Raw genomic sequence first — 22,469 nt, forward strand, 5'->3', positions numbered from 1 at the left:
GATCCCCGCAATCTAACATCCCATATCCTTTGGATAGGGGATAAGATGTTTACAGCTGAGTGCCTTTTAACTCCATTATCTCTGTTATCTCTGACAAATAATTTTAGTTAAGTGGGATAGGCTTACCCAAATTCTCTTCTATGCAATGGACTTAGGACCTACCAGATTGCGTGTGCACTCTGCAGAAGCCACATGCACAGTTCTTTTATCAGCATTTGAAAGAAGCAGTTGTGTCTGCCTCATTCCAAGACATTCTCTGTCTCTTAAAGGGGTTATCCAGGATTCAAAAAAACAGGCCTAATTTCTTTCAAAGTCCGCTTCCTGTCTGTCTCCACTTCGGGTGTGGTATTACAACTTGGCTCCATTCACCTCAATCGAACTGAGCTGCAGAACCACACCCAACCTGGAGACAGACAGCACATTCCATTGCTCATTATCACTTTCCATGTCAAAAATTCAGAAAAAGTATTAAATAACCAGGCACATCTGTGCTCAAAAGAAAAACTTTTTTACATTACAGTGGGGAGGACTTAAATATTGTCTAAGAAATTGTATTTTATTAACTGTTGTCTCTCTGTGTAATAGTTGCATGGAATTTTACCAGTTTTCCATTTACAACCCATTGAGTACAGTAAAGGAGTACTCCGGGATGTAAAACTTGAGTTTTAGACTGCTGGCAGTAAAAAAAATAAAGGGATACATACCTGCCTCCAGTCCTCTAATGCCTCCGGTAACTCGTTTCGGCCTCTGCCGCGATCTTCCTGGTTGCCGGTGATCGGTGAGTCATACTGCACTCAGCCAATCACCGGCTGCAGCAAAGTCCCGCCTCTGCCGGTGATAGGCTGAGCGACAGTGTGAAGTTTTCGGCCCCGGCACTGGTCTTTCTGGTGCCGGAACTGAAAACGTCACACTGCCGCTCAGCCTATCGCAGGCCAAGGCAGGACTTCGTTGCAGCCGGTGATTGGCTGAGTGCAGTAAGACTCACCGACCATCAGCAACCAGGAAGAGAAAAGCGGGGGAGGCCGGAACGGGTTATTGGAGGCATCGAGGGAGCGGCGGTAGGTATGTATCCCTTCATTTTTTTTACTGTCGGCAGTCTGAAATACAATTTAAAGTACTCCTTTAAGTGTTGCTACCACCATCAACAGGGAGTGGTAAAAAGGAGATCAGGAATAACCTTGACAATTTTGATCAACCGTGAAATTTTTTTTTTTTACTATAAACAAAATGTTCCGAACGCTGGGGCAGTGGAGTACCCCTTTAATGGCAGATACCAAAGGTCTTAGATAATATATTGTTTTAATTCCAGTGAAGTTATTTTGTAGCTGGGAATTAGCTGTATATATATATATATATATATATATATATATATATATATATATATATATATAAAATTTACACCAGAGGTTATATTTTGCTTGGTTTACTTTATAATGTGTACCTCGGAGAATTTATATTTACAACTCGAATGAGAATTGCTTTGTGCTGAAATGGAAAACATACCATAAGAAGTTGTTGCAGCAGGGGCACTGTGCAACCTAAACTTTATGAAAAAAAAATGCCCTTGCCCAAACAATATTAAATTTCAATTCAAGAAGAGAAAACAGACATGGTCGCACATCCACAATTTGTATTTTGATCTACTTGCTTCTCAGCATAAAATCAAAAACTAACAGGTTGTTAGTATACATTTTGATCAAAAAGTACAAGCCCATTCGCCTCGTCAAGGCCACCTATTTAGAGTGGGTCCCTATGTGCGGCATCCATTGCTGCCGTGGCACCGTGTCCTGGGACTGGTCTGAGTGGCATTGGGGCTGCTCTGCTAGTGGGTCGTTCCCCCTGTGGGCACTGGTGTTGCCGCGGTGGTCGTCGTCACCCATTGCTACATCATTTAATGCTAGGGATGTTAGGGACCCACTCTAAATAGGGGGCCTTGATGTGGCGAGTGGGCTTGTACTTTTTGATCAAAATGTATACTAACAACCTGTTAGTTTTTGAATTTTGCTGAGAAGCAAGTAGATCAAAATACAAATTGTGGATGTGCGACCATATGTTTTCTCTACTTGAATTCACAATATTAAATTTCAATTTATAACTTAAAATTCAGCGTGTTCTGTGCTGCCAAATACCCCACATGTCACAGCCCGGGTGTTGCTTACCTCAGCAGTAGTTAGAAAGATGTCATCACTAATGTGTCTCACACCACAAGCAACAACTCCCAGTGCAACACCCGGGAACACATAGGAGTTGTTACCCTGCCCAGGGTACAGTGTTTTTCCATTCGAAAGAGTAACCGGATCAAAGGGACTTCCACTTGCAAAAATACCACGGCCCTGTAGTTAAGACACATTTATGAAATGCCAAGATGAGTTTAAAGTCACAACCACTATATCATCATAATGTGTGTTTCCACATGATTTAAGTGCCAGGAGACAGCAGGACCATTAGGTGCTGCACCGTGTGTGTATAACAACTACAGTGCAGGTGTCTTTTACCTTTAATAAGGATCGATAGGAAATCAGCAGTAACCACGCAACAAAGACAATGCAGTTTTGCTGTTTTAATTAAAATAGATTGGGAAGCAATTATTTACTGTGATCTATACTGATTGTAAGGCTATGTTCACACGATGGCATTTCCATGTGTCCAAATATTCCACATGGACATTCTGCTGCAGCAGAGTCCCATTGGTTTCAATGGGATTCGGCTGCACTGTGCACGTGGTGGCAATCCCTATTCCTGAGTCTACAGCAAGAATAGACATGTCTATTCTTTCTGCGGAATTCAGACGGAAATACATTGCCGTCTATGAGTTGGCGCATTTCCGAGCCGTCCTCATGCTGTCATGTTTCAGAACAGATAACATATAATGTACAAAACTGTAGGAGACCAGCAGGCAAAGTGGTGGAAGGTAGATATGTGCCAAGTAGATTTCTGTATTCACTACTAAACTTCCAGGGTTGTCAAAGAGGCCGATCCGGCAATCCGTTTCAGTGTTGCCATGCAGCTAAATTAAAGCAGGGAAGCTGCAGTGTATGTGCCACCGAAGTCCCGGGGCTCAGTGGGGGAAAAGAGCATTTTTTGTAATCAGTAACAGTAGGTTACTGATATGTGCATAGCTAGGATAACTGCCATGCAGTTTTAGTGGGCTCTTTTCCTGGAACGGCTGTAGTGTGGGTGGGAGGCCGTTCCCACAGTCCGGTCCGGGCTTTACTGGACTTAGTATGTATTAAAACTGCTGCTCCTAGACCTCAGGTGAGGAGAGTGTGGACTAAAGAGTGTGGTTGCCATGTTTTTGCTCTGCAGTGAGCTACAGACTGGAGCAGTCACAACAGTGCCCTGAGAACAGGCCTGAGAGAGCCTTGCTGCCCTGCACTTGGAGTAACCACCACTACAAGGTCATGTATGGATGTTTATGAGGGAGCAAGCCTTCTGCTGAACTGTTATGTTCCTGCTTGTTTTTTTAAATGAACCCTTTTGTTTTGCACCAGCCTTCTGCCTGTCAGCCTACCATTTGTTCAGCTAATTCCCACAAAAACAAATAGAGAAACATAGCCTCACATCCAGCATTTGTTTTTTGATCTACTTGCTTCTCAGCATAATTTAAAAAACTAACAAGTTCTTAGTATACACTTTGATCAAAAAGAACAAGCCCACTAGCCATGTCAAGGCCACCCAGTCAGAGTGGGTCCCTAACCTAACACTGGCGTAGCGCCGGGCGGCAACCACTGCCTCCAAGACACCATGCCCACAGAGGGAACGACCCAGTGGCCAGGCAGCTCCACTGCTGCCTGACCAAGCCCCTGGCTTTGGGCCACACACACCCACAGACAAAGCATCACAGAAACAATGGCCGCCACAGAGAACCACACCAGTGTTAACACTTACCATGTGCTCCCTACCAGAGGGCTGGGAGAATGTAAGGAGAAAACCCTTATACAGTCTCCTGGTAATTAAAAATGTGTGTTGTACATTTGTATTCTCTCCCTACTTCCATAGCCAGCACTCCACTCCACCCATTCAGCCCAGGAGACTGCATAAGGGGTTCCGCCTAACATTCTCCCAGCCCTCTGGCAGGGAGCACATGGTAAGTGTTTACACTTGTGTGGTTCTCTGTGGCGGCCATTGTTTCTGTGATGCTTTGTCTGTGGGGGGGGGGGGCCAGAGCCAGGGGCTTGGTTCGGGCAGCAGTGGGGCTGCCCCGCAACTGGGTCATTCCCCCTGTGGGCATGGTGTCTTGGAGGCAGTGGTCGCCGCTCGGCGCTACACCAGTTTTAGATTAGGGACCCACTCTGACTGGATGGCCTTGACTTGGCGAATGGGCTTGTACTTTTTGATCAAAATGTATACTAACAACCGGTCAGTTTTTTGAAATTATGCTGAGAAGCAAGTAGATCAAAATACAAATGGTGGATGTGCGGCTATGTTTCTCTATTTATGAGATAACATATAATGCTTTATTCATCCTTCAGTAATGTTGCATGGGAATTAAAGGGGTTTTCTGACATTTAAGAAAAATTCATGTAGTGCTATGGCCATAAAGAAATAAAGAAAAAAAAAAAAGCTATACTCCCTACCATCAGCCCCCGCAGGTCCCATTTGTCTACTGTAACCTTTACTGCTCCTGTCTGCATCTGAAATGTAAGCTCAGAACTGAACCTGCCTGCCCGCTCAGCCAACCAATGATAAGACATTACATCACTGTATGATTTTTTTTTAAAGCTGTAGGACCCATTTAAACAAAATTTTGGTTGCTGTAGGGTCCACGCTTGAAATTTGTTCAGCTCTATACCAGTTTATCAAAACAATCACAGATCTGCTTCTATTGTGCATATTTATGAGACCACCCTACTTTTGGAACTCTAACACAGTGGAGGGGCAGTAATGTAGTGGCTCAGGCTGTTTGTAAATTTAGACTAGACAGTTTACAGGTTTATCACTCTCTAATCTCAGTTTAGACCAGCTATTGTTGGCTTACTTTACATCAGAATAATGTTTGCGTATTTCGGCACATTTAGGCCATGACCCTTTTCCATCAAGGTAATTCCCTGATAGTGAATCTTCCTCATTGCTTACTGTGCAAAGATAATAGAGTGGATGGAGAACCTAGTCTACATGTCAGATGCTCTTAGGTATTTCTTAAAAACAATGGAAATGAAGGTGAATGGACAGATTTGATTGTTCCCTTTCATAAGTTTTCATAAATAAAATAATACACAAGTTGATGTATAGCAGTACCTCAGTCAGCCTGTAGCATTGTTCTGCAGTACACTCCGCTTTACTTGTTGGATTGCTGAGTGCAAATATTATGGGTTGCTTATTGAACGCCGCCATATCTTTTATAATTTGCTCAGTAAAAGCTCCACCTATTGCTGCCACACCTAAACATAAAGACATTATATTATTTCTAGAAAACAGACAAGGTGAATACAAGAAAACAATCTATATTTGTATGTTCACACAGGCAAAAATCGTTCAGATATCAATGTCGTTTTATATGTTTCTATTCAGATGTGCAAAACTGCAGTGAAAGGTGATTTATTTTCTGTGATTTATTTTTTAACTTCGTGTTTTTAACATTCTCCATTGAAGTCAATGGGAGGTGAACACCACATGATTTTCTGAGGATATTTTAAAGTTTTTTTTTAGAGCATTTATAGCTCAGTTTTTAAACTTAAGCATATGGATTCATATTCAGATTTTCACCTATTAGAGCAGTTGGTTTAAGATCTTTAACTACATCCTCCAAATTCTTCATTCCAGCATGTGGGTGGGCAAAGCGTTCCTTTTCATGTGTCAGCGAAGATCTGCCCTGTTAATAGATGTAGAATCAATGTGAATTATATAGATATATGGATTATATTTCTGAATATAATATTAATATACAGTTTTAATACCTGCTTGTGTTTCTCCTGCTAAGCTTACCATGAACTACGTGATGTCTTCATGCCTTTCTATAGGAGGAATTGAATTTTCTTTTCATATATGCTTTGAACCAAATGCATAACTTGAAACTCATTGGTCCCAGTGTAAATGTTGTAATCTATCCCCAACACATATGAGGTAGCAGTATATGTTAGTATGTATATGTAGTATGTTTTGGCAGATTCCACACTGATTTCTAAGCGGATTGTGCTTCAAAATCTACATAAAATTCATCTGGAATCCAAACCCTATTGATTTCAATGGAAAATCTGACAAGCAGTACAATACCACTTACAATGAGGATTCTTTACCATTACACTTCCAAACTCTGCTCCAAATCTGCTTTCAAAAGATTTTTTTTCATACAAGCTAAAGACCAGGATTTGACAAGGATTTATTTGTCAATTCCTTAGGGAATTTTACTTGTCCATTAACTGTGAACATGCCTGCCAAGTAGAGCGAGTCTACAGTAAAATTCACCAAACACAAATCTAATGAATAGACTAATTTAGTCTTGTAAAAGTTTTTTCGCTTTCCAATATATACAATTCGTGCTGGTACCAATATGTATGAACTTGTTTTCCCTACATTGATGACATCTTTGTGATATATGTGATATTAAAGACAGAACCTAAGTGAGGAAATGCTCCATGTTTAAAGGGGTACTCTGGTGAAAAACATCTTATCCCCTATCCAAAGGATAGGGGATAAGATGTCTGATCGGGGGGGTCCCGCCGCTGGGGACCCCCGCGATGTTCAGCCCGGCAGCCGAAGATGTAAAATTCAGCTTAGTTTGTTCTATTATTAGCAGACTTGAACGGAACACCTATGCAGATGTGCACTTAGCCTTACTGAAGAATCACTCAACTTTAGTAGCATTACCCCCCAATATTTGGCTAAGATAAGGAGGCAGCTTTCAGATGAGATGGTGTGTCAAAAATTGGATAGGGGCCCTTTGGGAAAGATTCAGGGACAGATTAGAATGATTGTCACACATGCAACTACTGGACATGTGATTGACGGTGATCTAGAAACTTATCTAATTCAGAAACATCCAAGGACACCAGTTCTGTACTATTTATCAAAGAAATGTGAACATTTACAGAATTGTCTTTGGGAGTGGTTTTGTATTTTCTTCCGTGGCCATATAATTGCATAAGATCTTGATAGTACATGCTATTTCTTCTAAACTGTATATACGCAATACTGGTGTCCCCGTTAATAAGATCCAAGAAATAGACGCCATCAAAAACTTAAGGAATAATCAAACCATAAGAATAAAACCAGCAGACAAGGGAGGAGCATGAGTAGTGATAATGAACACTGAGGATTGCATCAAAGAGGGAAACAGACAAATGTCAGACACTACATACTACAAGAAACTGACAGAAGACCCCACAAAAGAATACACTAGGGAATTGAAGAAATCGATCGAATCCTTCCCAAAAGAGTCACAGAAAGGATTAGGGACACTCATACTCACAAATCCCATAACAGGGACAATCTACTTTGTCAAAAACACCAGCAGCTTCATACAGGACACCACTGACTTTCTTAACAAACTCAATCAGATTACAAACTTGCCTGCCAACTCCATATTAGTAACAATGGATGTAGAATCCTTATACAGCAACATCCCACACAGAGATGGAATTGATGCCTGCTCCCTGTTCCTCTCATCCCAAATCCACAACCGGAAATACAGCCCTGGAGTCATCACTAAACTAATAGAATTCATCCTAACACATAACTACTTCAGTTTCAACAGTGACATATATCTACAAATGATGGGCACTGCAATGGGGACCAGGATGGCACCACAATATGCCAACCTATTCATGGCTGGCCTTGAACAACGATTTCTAGACACACAACTTCACAAACCCTACAGATACTACCGTTACATTGATGATATTTTCATCATTTGGACAGAAGGAAAAGAAAAACTCAGAAAGTTTCATGATTCCTTTAACACATTAAATCCATCTATCAAACTCAAAATGGACTTCTCTACAGAAAGTGTGAACTTCCTGGACACTACTGTCACAATAAACAGGACACACTACAAACATCTGTGTACAGAAAACCCACAGACCGATCCAGCTATCTTCATAAATACAGTTTCAATCCTTCACACACTAAGAAAGGCATCATATACAGCCAAGCTACCAGGTACCATCGTATCTGCTCAGACCCTGATGACAGAGACCTGCATCTACAAACACTGCCTGAGAAATTCAAACAAAAAGGATACAAACCAAGGACAATCAATAGGAAAATATACTCTGCCCTTCAAATACCACGGAAACACCTGCTACAATACAGAGAGTTGCATCCATCGCCACGCGTACCACTGGTAGCCACATACAATCCGGCCCTTGATGAAATACAAAAAATTATCAAAGACCAGCAGCCGATATTGGCGGAAGATGAGATGCTAAAAGAAATCTTCCCTGAACCTCCCATCTTGGCCTTCAGACAAACACACAATTTAAAACGAAAGCCAGCCGAAAATGACCTACAGAAAGAGCAGACACAGACAATGGGACCAAACCCTGCACCAAACCTCACTGTAAACTCTGTCAACATATCTGCACCAAGATGGACGCCACCCACAACAACAAGACATATAACATTAGGGGACTATACTTCTGCACATCCCCAAATGTGGTCTACATGATACAATACACCAAGTGTGATGGGATGCTACATTGTTGAAACCGGACGAAAACTCAAGGAAAGGATGAATCTACACAGACATTCCATCAACCACCATAAAGAAAATGACTACTGCACCCAAGTTGGACACCATTTTACCCAAACAGGTCACTCCATACATGAACTTACAATCAGGATACTGAGAGGGAACTTCAAAAACACACAAGAAAGAGAGACATTTGAAGCCAAAATTATACTGTTTGATTTGATAAATTTGATAAAATGATTCCAAAAACAGGGGACTCAATGTGGATTTGAGCTTTTTATCTCATCATCAAAATTTCTTATAACCTGTACTTTACTGGATTCTCTTATAACCTGTACTATACTGGATTCTCTTATAACCTGTACTATACTGGATTCTCTTATAACCTGTACTATACTGGATTCTCTTTTGCATCTCACTTTATCCTGCTTAATTACCAGTCTCTCCCCTGCTCCCCACCTCCCTCCCCCTTTTTCTCATCCTTATCTATTTAGTTTATGTTCCTATGAAGGACAATTTATGGCCCATCTTAGTGTGAATTCTCCACATCTATTGTCTTAACCCCTGCATATTTGTGAGATGTAACCTGTGTCTTCTGCTTGTGAGCTTAGATTTGCATAAGACTTGACAAAGGGAGGAATCCCGAAAGCTTGTCTCTACAAAATTCTGTTAGTCCAATACAAAAGGAATTACAAGATGCAAATCAAAAAATGTTGCAGTATTTATTTATTTATTTATTTATATAGCGCCTACAGATTCCACAGCGCTTATCAGTATCTGCAACACTGGACTAATACGGCTGCTCAAATTTACTATATACTTTGTGCTGGTACCAATTTGTATGAACTTGGTTCCCCTACATTGATGACATATTTGTGATCTATGTGATATTCACCCCTTAATGACGCAGGGTATTTTCCGTTTTTGCATTTTCATTTTTTCTTCATCACCTTCTAAAAATCATAACGCTTTAAATTTTGCACTTAAAAATCCATATTATGGTTTACTGTTTGCGCCACCAATTCTACTTTGCTGTGACATTAGTCATTTTACCCAAAAATACACGGCGAAACGGAAAAAAAATCATTGTACGACAAAACAGAAGAAAAAATGCCATTTTGTAAATTTTAGGGGCTTCCGTTTCTACGCAGTACATTTTTCGGTAAAAATGACACACTCTTTATTCTGTAGGTCCTTATGGTTAAAATGATACCCTACTTATATAGGTTTGATTTTGTCGTACTTCTGGAAAAAATGATAACTACATGCAGGAAGATGTATACGTTTAAAAATATCATCTTCTGACTCCTATAACTTTTTTATTTTTCGGCATATGGGGATGTATGAGGGCTCATTTTTTTGCGCCGTGATCTGACGTTTTTATCGGTTTGATTTTTTGTTTTGATTGGACTTTTTGATCGCTTTTTATTCACCTTTTTATTTTTTTACGTGTACACCATAGACCATGCGGTTTACTTAACATTATATTTTTATAGTTTGGACATTTACGCAGGCGGCGATACCACGTATGTTTATTTTTATTTTCATTTACACAGTTTTTTTTAAAATTGGGAAAAGGGGGGTGATTCTGACTTTTATTATGGAAGGGGTTAAATGATCTTTATTAAGGGGCTATAACACTGCACACACTGATCATCTACACAAATCACTGCCAGGCAATAGCCGGGCATTGATCAGTGTTATTGCTGCTCAACTGCTCCTGCCTGGATCTCAGGCACGGAGCAGTCATTCTGCAATCGGACAGCGAGGAGGCAGGTAGGGACCCTTCAGCTGTCCAGCAAGCTGTTCAGGACACCGCGATTCCATTGCGGCGGTCCCGAACAGCTCCACTGAGTTAACCGGCAAAGTTTACTTTCACTTTAGACGTGGCGATCAACTTTGATCGCTGCGTCTGAAGGGTTAATACCGGACATCACTGCGATCGGTGATGTCCGGTATTAGACGCGGGTCCCCGCATTCTATCGTGGGAGCCTGCTCATGACGTATGCATACGTCATATAGTGGGAAGGGGTGAACAACTATGACTACTTAGGGCTATATATCAGAACCTAAGTGAGGAAATCTTCCATGTTTAAAGGGGTTATCCAGAAATAGAAAAAACTAACTAATTTCATTCAAAAACCATGTCCATCTGTCTCCAGGTTGGGTGTGGTTCTGCAGCTCAGTTCCATTGAAGTGAATGGAGCCAAGTTGTAATACCACACATAACCTGTGGACAGACGTGGAGCTGTTCTTTAAAGAAATTAGCTCTGATTTTCTATTCCTGGATAACTCCTTTAAGTTGCAGTGACTGTAATAATATGATTAAGAGTGATACTTTTAACCCCTTAACGACGCAGAACGTATATTTACGTCCTGCGCCGGCTCCCACGATATGAAGCGGGGTCGCGCTGCGACCCCGCATCACATCGCATCAGTCCCGGCGCTCATCAATGGCCGGGACCCACGGTTAATACCACACATCACCGATCGCGGCAATGTGCGGTATTAACCTTTAGAAGTGGCGGTCAAAGCTGACCGCCACTTCTAAAGCGAAAGTCAAAGTATCCAGGCTAGTCAGTCGGACTGTTCGGGACCGCCTTGGTGAAATCGCGGCGTCCCGAACAGCTTACAGGACACCGGGAGGGCCCTTACCTGCCTCCTCGGTGTCCGATCGACGAATGACTGCTCCGTGCCTGGGATCCAGGCAGAAGCAGTCAAGCGCCGATAACACTGATCACAGGCGTGTTAATACACGCCAGTGATCAGCATAGGAGATCAGTGTGTGCAGTGTTATAGGTCCCTATGGGTCCCTATGGGACCTATAACACTGCAAAAAAAAAAGTAAAAAAAAAAAAAGTGTTAAAGGTCATTTAACCCCTTCCCTAATAAAAGTTTGAATCACCCCCCTTTTCCCATAAAAAAATAAAACTGTGTAAATAAAAAAAAAATAAACATATGTATCGCCGCGTGCGTAAATGTCCGAACTATAAAAATATATCAATAATTAAACCACACTGTCAATGGCGCAAAAAAAATCCAAAGTCCAAAAAATACGTATTTTTGGTCACTTTTTATACCATTAAAAAATAAATAAAAAGTGATCAAAAAGTCCGATCAAAACAAAAATTGTACAGATAAAAACTTCAGATCACGGCACAAAAAATTAGTCCTCATACCGCCCTGTACGTGGAAAAATAAAAAAGTTATAGGGGTCAGAAGATGACATTTTTAAAGGGTACCTCTCATCAAATAAACTTTTGATATATTTTAGAATAATGAATGTTGAATAACTTTCCAATAGCATGTTAATGAAAAATATACTTCTTTCTATTGTATTTTTCCCGATCAGTCCTGTCAGCAAGCATTTCTGACTCATGCTGGAGTCCTAAACACTCAGAGCTGCCAGCCTGCTTTGTTCACAGCCAAACAGGCTGTGAACAAAGCAGGCTGGCAGCTCTGAGTGTTCTCCTTTGTGAACAAAGCAGACTGGCAGCTAGTAGTGTTTAGGACTCCAGCATGAGTCTGTAATGCTTGCTGCCAGGACTGGTACTTCAAAGTGGAAAATTAAATAGAAAGAAGCATATTTTTTAATAACATGCAATTGTAAAGTTATTCTGCATACATTAATCTATAATATATCAAAAGTTTTTTTGATGAGAGGTACCCTTTAAACGTATACATTTTCCTGCATGTAGTTATGATTTTTTCCAGAAGTACGACAAAATCAAACCTATATAAGTAGGGTATCATTTTAACCGTATGGACCTACAGAATAATGATAAGGTGTCATTTTTACCAAAATATGCACTGCGTAGAAACGGAAGCCCCCAAAAGTTGCAAAATGACATTTTTTCTTAGATTTTGTCGCACAATGATTTTTTTTTCCGTTTTGCCGCAAATTTTTGGGTAAAATGACTAATGTCCCTGCAAAGTAGAATTGGTGACGCAAAAAATAATCCATAATATGGATTTTTAGGTGGAAAATTTAAAGGGTTATGATTTTTAAAAGGTAAGGAGGAAAAAACGAAAGTCCTTAAGGACCGGGGTTTTTCCGTGTTTGCATTTTCGTTTTTTGCTCCTTGCCTTTAAAAAATCATAACTCTTTCAATTTTGCACCTAAAAATCCATATGATTGCTTATTTTTTGCGCCACCAATTCTACTTTGTAATGACATCAGTCATTTTGCCCAAAAATCTACGGTGAAACAGAAAAAAAAATCATTGTGCGACAAAATTGAAAAAAAAAACACAGTTTTGTAACTTTTGGGGGCTTCCGTTTCTACGTAGTACATTTTTCGGTAAAAATGACACCTTATCTTTATTCTGTAGGTCCATACGTTTAAAATGATACCTTACTTATATAGGTTTGATTTTGTCGTACTTCTGGAAAAAATCATAACTACATGCAGGAAAATTAATATGTTTAAAATGGGGCGGTATGAGGGCTCATTTTTTGTGCCGTGATCTGAAGTTTTTAACGGTACCCTTTTTGCATTGATAAGACTTATTGATCGATTTTTATTAATTTTTAAATGATATAAAAAGTGACCAAAAATGCACTATTTTGGACTTTGGAATTTTTTTGCGCGTACGCCATTGATTGAACGGATTAATTGACGATATATTTTTATAATCCGGACATTTCCGCACGCGGTGATACCATATATGTTTATTTTTATTTACACTGTGTTTTTTTTTTATGGGAAAAGGGGGGTGATTCAAACTTTTAATAGGGGAGGGGTTAAATGATATTCATTCACTTTTTTTTTTTCACTTTTTTTTTTGCAGTGTTATAGGTCCCATAGGGACCTATAACACTGCACACACTGATCTTTATCATTGATCACTGGTTTCTCATAGGAAACCAGTGATTGATGATTCTGCCGCTTGACTGCTCATGCCTGGATATCGGGCACTGAGCAGTCATTCGGCGATCAGACAGCGAGGAGGCAGGTAGGGACCCTACCGCTGGTCTGTAAGCTGTTCGGAATGCCGCGATTTCGCCACGGCTATCCCGAACAGCCCACTGAGTTAACCGGCACTTTTTACTTTCATTTTTAGCCGCGTGGCTCAAGGATTAATAGCGCGCGGCGCCGCCATCGGCGCTGCGCGCTATTAGCGGCGGGTCCCGGCTTCACTATGACGCCGGGCCCGCCGTGATATGATGCAGGGTTACCGTGTAACCCCGCGTTATATCACGGGAGCAGGACCAAGGACGTACCTGTACGTCCTTGGCCTTTAAGGGGTTAATCACCCTCATACTAGATGTCCCAGTACACTTGTGGTTCCAGTTATGTTATGCATTTATTAAAGTGCCCATTGGGTTTATACTATGTGGGTGAAACGAGCAATGAATGTTGTGTGAGATTGAATGGATATAAATTGTCCATCATGACTAAGAAAGTTGATCTATCCGTACCGAAACATTTCCTGGAATATAGGCATAATGTTAACTAGAGGAGGTTCTGCATAATTGACCACATACCTCGTCTAATGGTATTGGGTCATATTCATTTGCTTTATATTACTGTATGTACCCTAGGAGTCTAAATATGGATTTTACCTTAAAAACTTTTATGTAATCAGTGTTCATATTCTGGTGTTTATTTATCTTTGTCTTTACTCTTTTTATCCCCTCTTATTTCATCCTCTAACCTCCCTTCTTCTTTTCTCAGGGGATTTGGTTTTAACCATCCAATTAGATGCTTATGGGTTTGTTTGTTTGCTTGTTTTTTTTTTTTTTTTTTTGATGCTATGCACTTGTGTACTATCCAATGAATTGTATTCACTGCATATATATGGAAGTCTAGTATTCACTTTTGTAATGCTTGATAAAGGATTACTGTTTCTTGTATGTTTCTTTGGGAACTAAATAAAGTACAGCTTTACCACTATCCAGAGTCTCCGTGAATGCAGTGACCTTTACACTATTGTTATTTTCCAGATTGGCTGTCTGGACTTCCATCTCTATAAATCATATTCTATATTGCTTGAAGATCCAAAAGTAAGTACAATGGAATACTTCTGCGTGCATAAAACATGCATTCATTATGATCTATTGTACCATTCTAATAACTGGAGTAAATGCACGTAGCAAAAAATAAAGAATGCTTTGTATCGTAAGGAATGGTTAAAATATTTGTAAAAGGTTAGGAAACTGAAGTGTACATTTAAGTAGCAAATTGTGCCATAAATAGTCCAGTAGATGGTGCTATGGTCTGACAACAAATTGAGGCATCGCTTTCATCCTATACATTATAGTTAGATAGTATCTGCTATTTTAATAAAAATTCTATTTTTTTTTATCATTTGGGAATTTCAGCAGAGGGTACTACCGGTCAAGCACATAAGTCACATATATTCAGATTCCATGTTATGTTTTCTGTTTCATACTGATAAAAATGACTGATTATGAGGCTAATGTACAGCTAATCCTTGTTATTGTAAGAGACACATGCAGTAAAGGACTTAGATACACATATACGGAGGGGCAAAAAAAACATTTAGTCAGCCAGCATTTGTGCAAGTTCTCCCACTTAAAAAGATGAGAGCGGCCTGTAATTTTCCTCATAGGTATACCTCAACTATGAGAGACAGAATGAGAAAAAAAATCAATAATATCACATTGTCTGATTTTTAAGGAATTTATTTGCAAATTATGGTGGAAAATAAGTATTTGGTCAACTACAAACAAGCAAGATTTCTGTCTCTCACAGACCTGTAACAACTTCTTTAAAAGTCTCCTCTGTCCTCCACTCTTTATCTGTATTAATGGCACTTGTTTGAACTTATTATCAGTATAAAAGACACCTGTCCAAAACCTCAAACAGTCAAACTCCAAACTCCACTATGACCATAGAGCTGTCAAAGGACACCAGAAACAAAATTGTAGACCTGCACCAGGATGGAAGACTAAATCTGCAATAGGCAAGCAGCTTGGTGTGAAGAAATCAACTGTGGGAGTAATTATTAGAAAATGGAAGACATACAAGACAACTGATAATCTCCCTCGATCTGGGGCACCATGCAAGATCTCACCCTGTGGTGTCACAATCATCACAGGAACGGTGAGCAAAAATCCCAGAACCACACGGGGGGACCTAGTGAATGACCTGCAGAGAGTTGGGACCAAAGTAACAAAGGCTACCATCAGTAACACACTATGCCGCCAGGGACTCAAATCATGCAGTGCCAGACGTGTCCCCCTGCTTAAGCCAGTACATGTCCAGGCCTGTCTGAAGTATGCTAGAGAGCATTTGGATGATCCAGAAGAGGATTGGGAGAATGTCATATGGTCAGATGAAACCTTTTTGGTAAAAACTCAACTCTTCGTGTTTAGAGGAGAAATAATGCTGAGTTGCATCCAAAGAACACCATACCTACTGTGAAGCATGGGGTGGAAGCATCAAAACATCATGCTTTCGGACTGTTTCTCTGCTAAGGGACAAGGACAACTGATCTGTGTAAAGGAAAGAATGAATGGGGCCATGTATCATGAGAATTTGAGTGAAAACCTCCTTCCATCAGCAAGGGCATTGGGGATGAAACGTGGCCCGGGTATTTCAGCATGACAATGATCCCAAACACACCGCCCAGGCAAAGAAGGAGTGACACTTCAAGGTTCTTGAGTGGCCTAGCCAGTCTCCAGATCTCAACCCCATATAAAACCTTTGGAGTGAGTTGAAAGTCAGTGTTGCCCAGCGACAACTCCAAAACATCACTGCTCTAGAGGAGATCTGCATGGATGAATGTGCCAAAATACCAGCAACAGTGTGTGAAAACCTTGTGAAGACTTACAGAAAACGTTTGACCTCTGTCATTGCCAACAAAGGGTATATAACAAAGTGCTGAGATGAACTTTTGTTATTGACCAAATACTTATTTTCCACCATAATTTGCAAATAAATTCTTTAAAAATCAGACAATGTAATTTTATGGATTTGTTTCTCATTATGTCTCTCATAGTTGAGGTATACCTATGATGAAAATTACAGGCCTCTCATCTTTTTAAGTGGGAGAACTTGCACAATTGGTGGCTGACTAAATACTTTTTTGCCCCACTGTACACACAGCCACTTGCTAAAGACTGGTCAACGGAAGTGGTTTAACTGCATGATAGTATGTGAAGTTACTTTGAGCCATCCCTAACAAAGTCGGATCATTTTTGTTTTGTAACCTTTAAAACGTGCAGGGTATCTTGTCATTTTTGTCCTACAGGGTAGCTTATAACATAATACCAAAAAATCACCATACCTAGAGCATGTTGCATTTTAAGAAGAAAAGAACATATACCAAAAACGGCCCAAAGAAGTGCACAGAGATGCAGGAAACATGTTGCCGACAGGTGTCTACCCTGTTGTCCGTGTATGAATCTCCCCGCTGTATTTATGTGAATCTTTGAATAAAGAAGTTTTAACTCTGCTGATGGGAGAGTGCAACTATCTTTTTTCCCTATAATTACTGGGACACTAACCAGCCCTGCAGCAGCATCAGGCTTGTCCATGAGTCATGGACAAAAGATGACTCATGGAAAAGGCTGCATGAGCAGACACACCAATCACCTTCCACCATCGCAAGGAAGGGACACACGCCTTCCCTGAGAGGATTTCTAACACATTGAGCTAATGAAAAGAGGGATTTTTTATAGTAAATATAGGTGATAGAGACATAAAATTAGATGTGCATAGTCAGGATAAGGTACTGAGTAACAAATTAATTTTGTTTGCTTTTTTGTGGTACGCTTTTAGCTTTAATGACTATAACAGTAATGTGGCCCTATTTAAAGAGATAACTACTCCACCCACAAGTCATGGCTCACTGTATTGAGCAGTGAAGAGGAGCCTCTGCATACTTATTGCTGCAGTCCTATTAGTTTGTAATACAAGGGGCTTATTATATTTGAATAAAGCCAAGCTTTTGACTACCCAGTGCCAAGTACTATGCAAAATAGATCATAAAGTTATCACTGCTGGCACAGCAGAATTCTCTATTCTGAAAACTGAATGCATTATCCACATGAGTTGTAGGTGGGTGGCATTAAGTATTGCCTTCAGGAACTTATTATGAAGTTTCCAGCAGTCAACTGTTATAAGATCTAGTGATATAAGCTCTTAATATTGAAGAAAATAAAATATTCTAATCCGGGAGAGGGATATAATGCAGCTTGTCAGTAAAGAATTGAGAGTCTAAATTACAAACATTCTAATGGGCACAGAACTGAAAATGAATACAATATCCAGGAAATGTGCAATGGCACCTAAAACCTAAACTAGATATAATAGCATGGGACTGTGGAAGGCATGACAGGTTCATACTTCAGTCATTCATTTAGTGTTTAAAGTACACTTTCTGCTTTACATAGACTCTAACCTAGGGCGCATTCTGCGCTCCCTGGTGTATGCTTCGCAAGCCCTTAAAGGTCTGTATTCCTATTTAGTACTGGGATCCTTAAGGCAAGCAATCTACGTGGCTGAATAATCATCTATGACAAGGATCTCTGTGCTGAATATTGGAAATAAGGTTATGGCGCAGGGAATAAAAGAATATTAGCACAGCATGTAGCTAAGGTCTAGAAGGAATTACTAACTCTACACAGAACAGACATTACATGATGTGCTTGCAGTCCTTATCTGCCATACAAGGCCCAGTTTAACCAAATAGTTTATATATGTTTAAACCAATGCTTCTTCCTAAATCTCATATGCCTTTTAAATATGCAGTAATACAATGTACAGTGTTTATAACACAGAAAATAATGTTAGGTTGTAGTTAGGCATAAGGCTGAGGGTTATAGTCAGGGCCAGCCCTACAATGAGTCCCGCTGGGTCCATTGGACCCAAGTGTCACCTTCACAGGGGCAGCAAATTGCCGCCCCGAGACAGTGGCGTTGCTAGGGGGGTGCGGACCTCACCGAGTGACACCACCAAGCGGAAAGTAATCCTGCTATAGTGTCACCCCAGCAATGCTGTGTCCACAGAGACAGTAAGTCACTAGAATGGTGCAATGGGAGCTGTCAGATTCCGCTCCACCATTCACTCTCACACATGGTGAGCACGTCATGCTTGCAGCGTGTGAGCCGCTGGGATGTGATCTCATGGCAGGTCATCCCTGCGGCTCACATGCAAGCAAGAAGCGAGGGAGAGACCTGCTCGTGGATTAGGGGAGTATTATTGTTATTTTTATTTTTTAACTATGACCAATTGGGGGACACAGGGGGCATTATTACAAATAAATAGGCACAGAACAGAGGGCATTATTTGTCAGGGGCACAGGAGAGGATGCATTATTTATAAGGGGCACATGACAGGGGGTATAAAATGTGAGGGGCACATGACAAGGGGCATTATATGTGAGGGGCACATGACATTAGGGTTATGTGAGGGGGAAGGATGGGGTAATTATTATTATATTTGGAGGCATGGAACAGGGGCATTATTATGTGGGGGCACAAGACAGAGACATTCATATTATGTAGGGGCAGAGCACAGGGGTCATTATTATGTAGCATGTTATTTGTCCTCCTGATATGTAATGGCATAGTACTTTTTTTTTTTTTTTGTAGCATTTCACTCTTGGACTCAGGCTCAATGTCTTGTGCTGGCCCTAGTTAGAGTCTATCTTTTCCCATTCTCCCTCTAGCCTAGAAGTATTGGTAGAGAATATACTACTGTGATACTACGATGTGGAACTTTTGAAGAGAATAAAAAACTGTTGCATTTCAAATACCGTATTTATCGGGGTATATAATGCACTGGCCAATAACATGCATCCTGCTGTTTCCAAGGAAATTTGGGTAAAAAAGTTTTTTAGACAAATTCTGTATCCTTGTTAAAATGAGGGTGCGTGTATACCCTAATAAACTCTGGCCCCACAAAAGCCGCTGCGGTAACTGCAGTGGCTTCTGCGGGGCCAGAGTCCCACCACCGCCCGATTTCCTCCCCATCCCGGCTTTTATATTTACCTCTCCTGGGGCGCGCTCCTGCAGGCTCCGGCAGAATCCTGCGCTGTTGCTGTGCGCTGCGCAATGATGAGTGATATTCCATTGAGGACGTCACTCATCAGCGCACAGCGACAGAGCAGGATGCCGCCGGTACCGAAGACTGCAGGAGCTTGCCCTAGGCGAGGTAGATATGACAGCTGGGGCTGGGGAGGGAATTAGGAGGCGGCAGCGGGACTCTGGACCCGCAGAAGCTGCTGCAGATACATGAATTAAAGCGGCCGTTTTAAATAATTGAACTGCAGCAGTTTTTCCAGGGCCAGAAAGAGTTTATCGGCCTATAACACGCAGAAAGACTAAGCAAAAAATTCTTGCTTAAAATTGCGTGTTATATGCCGATAAATACAGTAATTGTTTTGAAGATGCATTAATATTATATTGTTACATATTGTAATTCATTCAACCATGTACATAGTCCAGGACAACAAGGCACATGGGGAGATTTATCAAAACCTGTGTAGAGGAAGAGTGCTGCAGTTGCACGAAGCAACTGATCGGGTCACTTTGTTTATTTTTTAAGTGGCCTTTTTTTTTTATGAAAGAAGCACTTTGCCTCTGCACCGGCTCTGATAAATCTCCCCCATAGTCCTCACATTGAAGGTGGAAGTATAAACAAGTCAAATTGAACTTTTCCACATTCCACTTTTCCTACAAAAGGAAAATGATATTCACATAGAAAGAAATTAAGGGGATCTTTCAATGCTGACTTTATTTCGGAGGGCACAACAGCAGCGGGATCGCCGGGCAGATCTTTAAGCCACGCAGGACCAGGTAAGGAGCATGTTGGTTATAGCTATTTCGCGCCGCTCCTGGCGCTTCTTCCAGACCTGGAAGAAGCGCCGGGAGCGGTGCAAAATAGCTATAACCAACTTGCTCCTTACCTGGTCCTGCGTGGCTTAAAGTTCTGCCCGCCGATCCCTCTGCTGTTGTGCCCTCCGAAATAAAGTCAGCATTCGAAGATTAACCGTGAGTGCCCTTTCATTTCTTTCTATGTGAATATTGCCTTTACTTCATTTCTGTGGAAGGAGAGCACCACAGGGCTCTTTCAAGACATACATTTATACCATCACGCTGATTATCCGTACGCTGTGTACTGCTGGAGTCTGATTCTCGAGCCACCTGTGCCGGCGGCTTTTTCTCTTTTGCATTCGAAAAGGAAAATTATGACGACAAAACTCGCTTATGTTCTTGCATTTTGTAGTCCTAAATACTCCTACCACTTTTAGTATAATAAATATAATAGTAGCAGTAGAGTAGTATTATTAGTACTATTGGAGTTGAAGGACTACTTTTATGATAGGGGTTATCTTGTTTGGGAGACATGGGAAAACTGTACAATTATTATTATCCCTAAAGGGCAGATAGGATTTAGGGCAACTCAATGGGCACTATCAGAATCAAAAGCTTTTTATATGTTGTACATCTTGGCAGAACATTAACATTTCTTATATACTGCTTAAAAAATTGTATATTTTAATTGAAATGATTTTTATAGAAAAGACCACTAGCACTCTCCATACCATCCAGAACATAATCCTGTCTGGCTGCAGTATCATCTGTGTCCCATTTAAAGCATAGGCTGGGACAAAGTAAGTGAAGGATAGGACTAGCACTCCTTTTGTGCTCACTCCTGTCCTGTGTATCAGACTGCAGCATGAAAACAGAGAGTAAAGGGTTACAGAGAAGCCTGCACCTACACCTAGTGAGTAACATATATAAGCATTGTTTTTTTTTTTTCTGTCATGTGACAGGTACACTTTAACTCCTTGGGGATGGAGCCCATTATAACCCTAAGGACGGGAGCATTTTTTGCACATCTGACCACTGTCACTTTAAGCATTAATAACTCTGAGATGCTTTTACTTTTCATTCTGATTCCGAGATTGTTTTTTCGTGACATATTCTACTTTATGTTAGTGGTAAATTTTTGTCGATACTTGCATCATTTCTTGGTGAAAAATTCCAAAATTTGATGAAAAAATTGAAAATTTAGCATTTTTTTAACTTTGAAGCTATCTGCTTGTAAGGAAAATAAACATTCTAAATAAATAATATTTTGATCCACATACACAATATGTCTACTTTATGTTTGCATCATAAAGTTGACATGTTTTTACTTTTGGAAAACATCAGAGGGCTTAAAAGTTCAGAAGCAATTTTCCAATTTTTCACAAAATTTTCAAAATCTGAATTTTTTAGGGGCCAGTTCAGTTTTGAAGTGGATTTGAAGGGCCTTCATATTAGAAATACCCCACAAATGACCCCATTATAAAAACTGCACCCCTCAAAGTATTCAGAATGACATTCAGTAAGTTTGTTAACCCTTTAGGTGTTTCACAGGAATAGCAGCAAAGTGAAGGAGAAAATTCAAAATCTTAATTTTTTACACTTGCATGTTCTTGTAGCCCCAGTTTTTGAAATTTTACAAGGGGTAAAAGGAGAAAAAGCCCCCCAAAATTTGTAACCCAATTTCTCTCGAGTATGGAAATACCTCATATGTGTATGTCAAGTGTTCGGCGGGCGCAGTAGAGGGCTCAGAAGGGAAGGAGCAACAATGGGATTTTGGAGAGTGAGTTTTGCTGAAATGGTTTTTGGGGGCATGTCACATTTAGGAAGCCCCTATGGTGCTAGAACAGCAAAAAAAAAAACACATGGCATACTATTTTGGAAACTACACCCCTCAAGGCACGTAACAAGGGGTCCGGTGAGCCTTAAAGGGGTAGTCCAGTGGTGAAAAATGTATCCCCTATCCTAAGGATAGGGGATAAGTTTGAGATCGCGGGGGGTCTGACCGCTGGGGCCCCCTGCGATCTCTCTGTACGGGGCCCCGGCTCTCACGCCC

At 40.7% G+C, this 22,469-nt stretch overlaps 1 protein-coding gene across 1 annotated transcript in view; it reads right to left on the reverse strand.

Annotated features, from left to right (window-relative positions):
• The window catches only part of ME1 (malic enzyme 1), a 322,523-nt gene that overhangs the window by 8,059 nt on the left and 291,995 nt on the right, over nucleotides 1–22,469 (reverse strand). The window contains exons 10-12 of the mRNA XM_056565973.1: nucleotides 5,707–5,812; nucleotides 5,239–5,381; nucleotides 2,160–2,333 (exon numbers count right to left, since the gene is read on the reverse strand). Coding sequence (XP_056421948.1) covers nucleotides 2,160–2,333; nucleotides 5,239–5,381; nucleotides 5,707–5,812 — 423 coding nt within the window. The remainder of the gene's footprint in view (nucleotides 1–2,159; nucleotides 2,334–5,238; nucleotides 5,382–5,706; nucleotides 5,813–22,469) is intronic.

Source organism: Hyla sarda, chromosome 3 (genome assembly GCF_029499605.1).
Source record: "Hyla sarda isolate aHylSar1 chromosome 3, aHylSar1.hap1, whole genome shotgun sequence".
Classification (NCBI taxonomy): Eukaryota; Metazoa; Chordata; class Amphibia; order Anura; family Hylidae; genus Hyla; species Hyla sarda.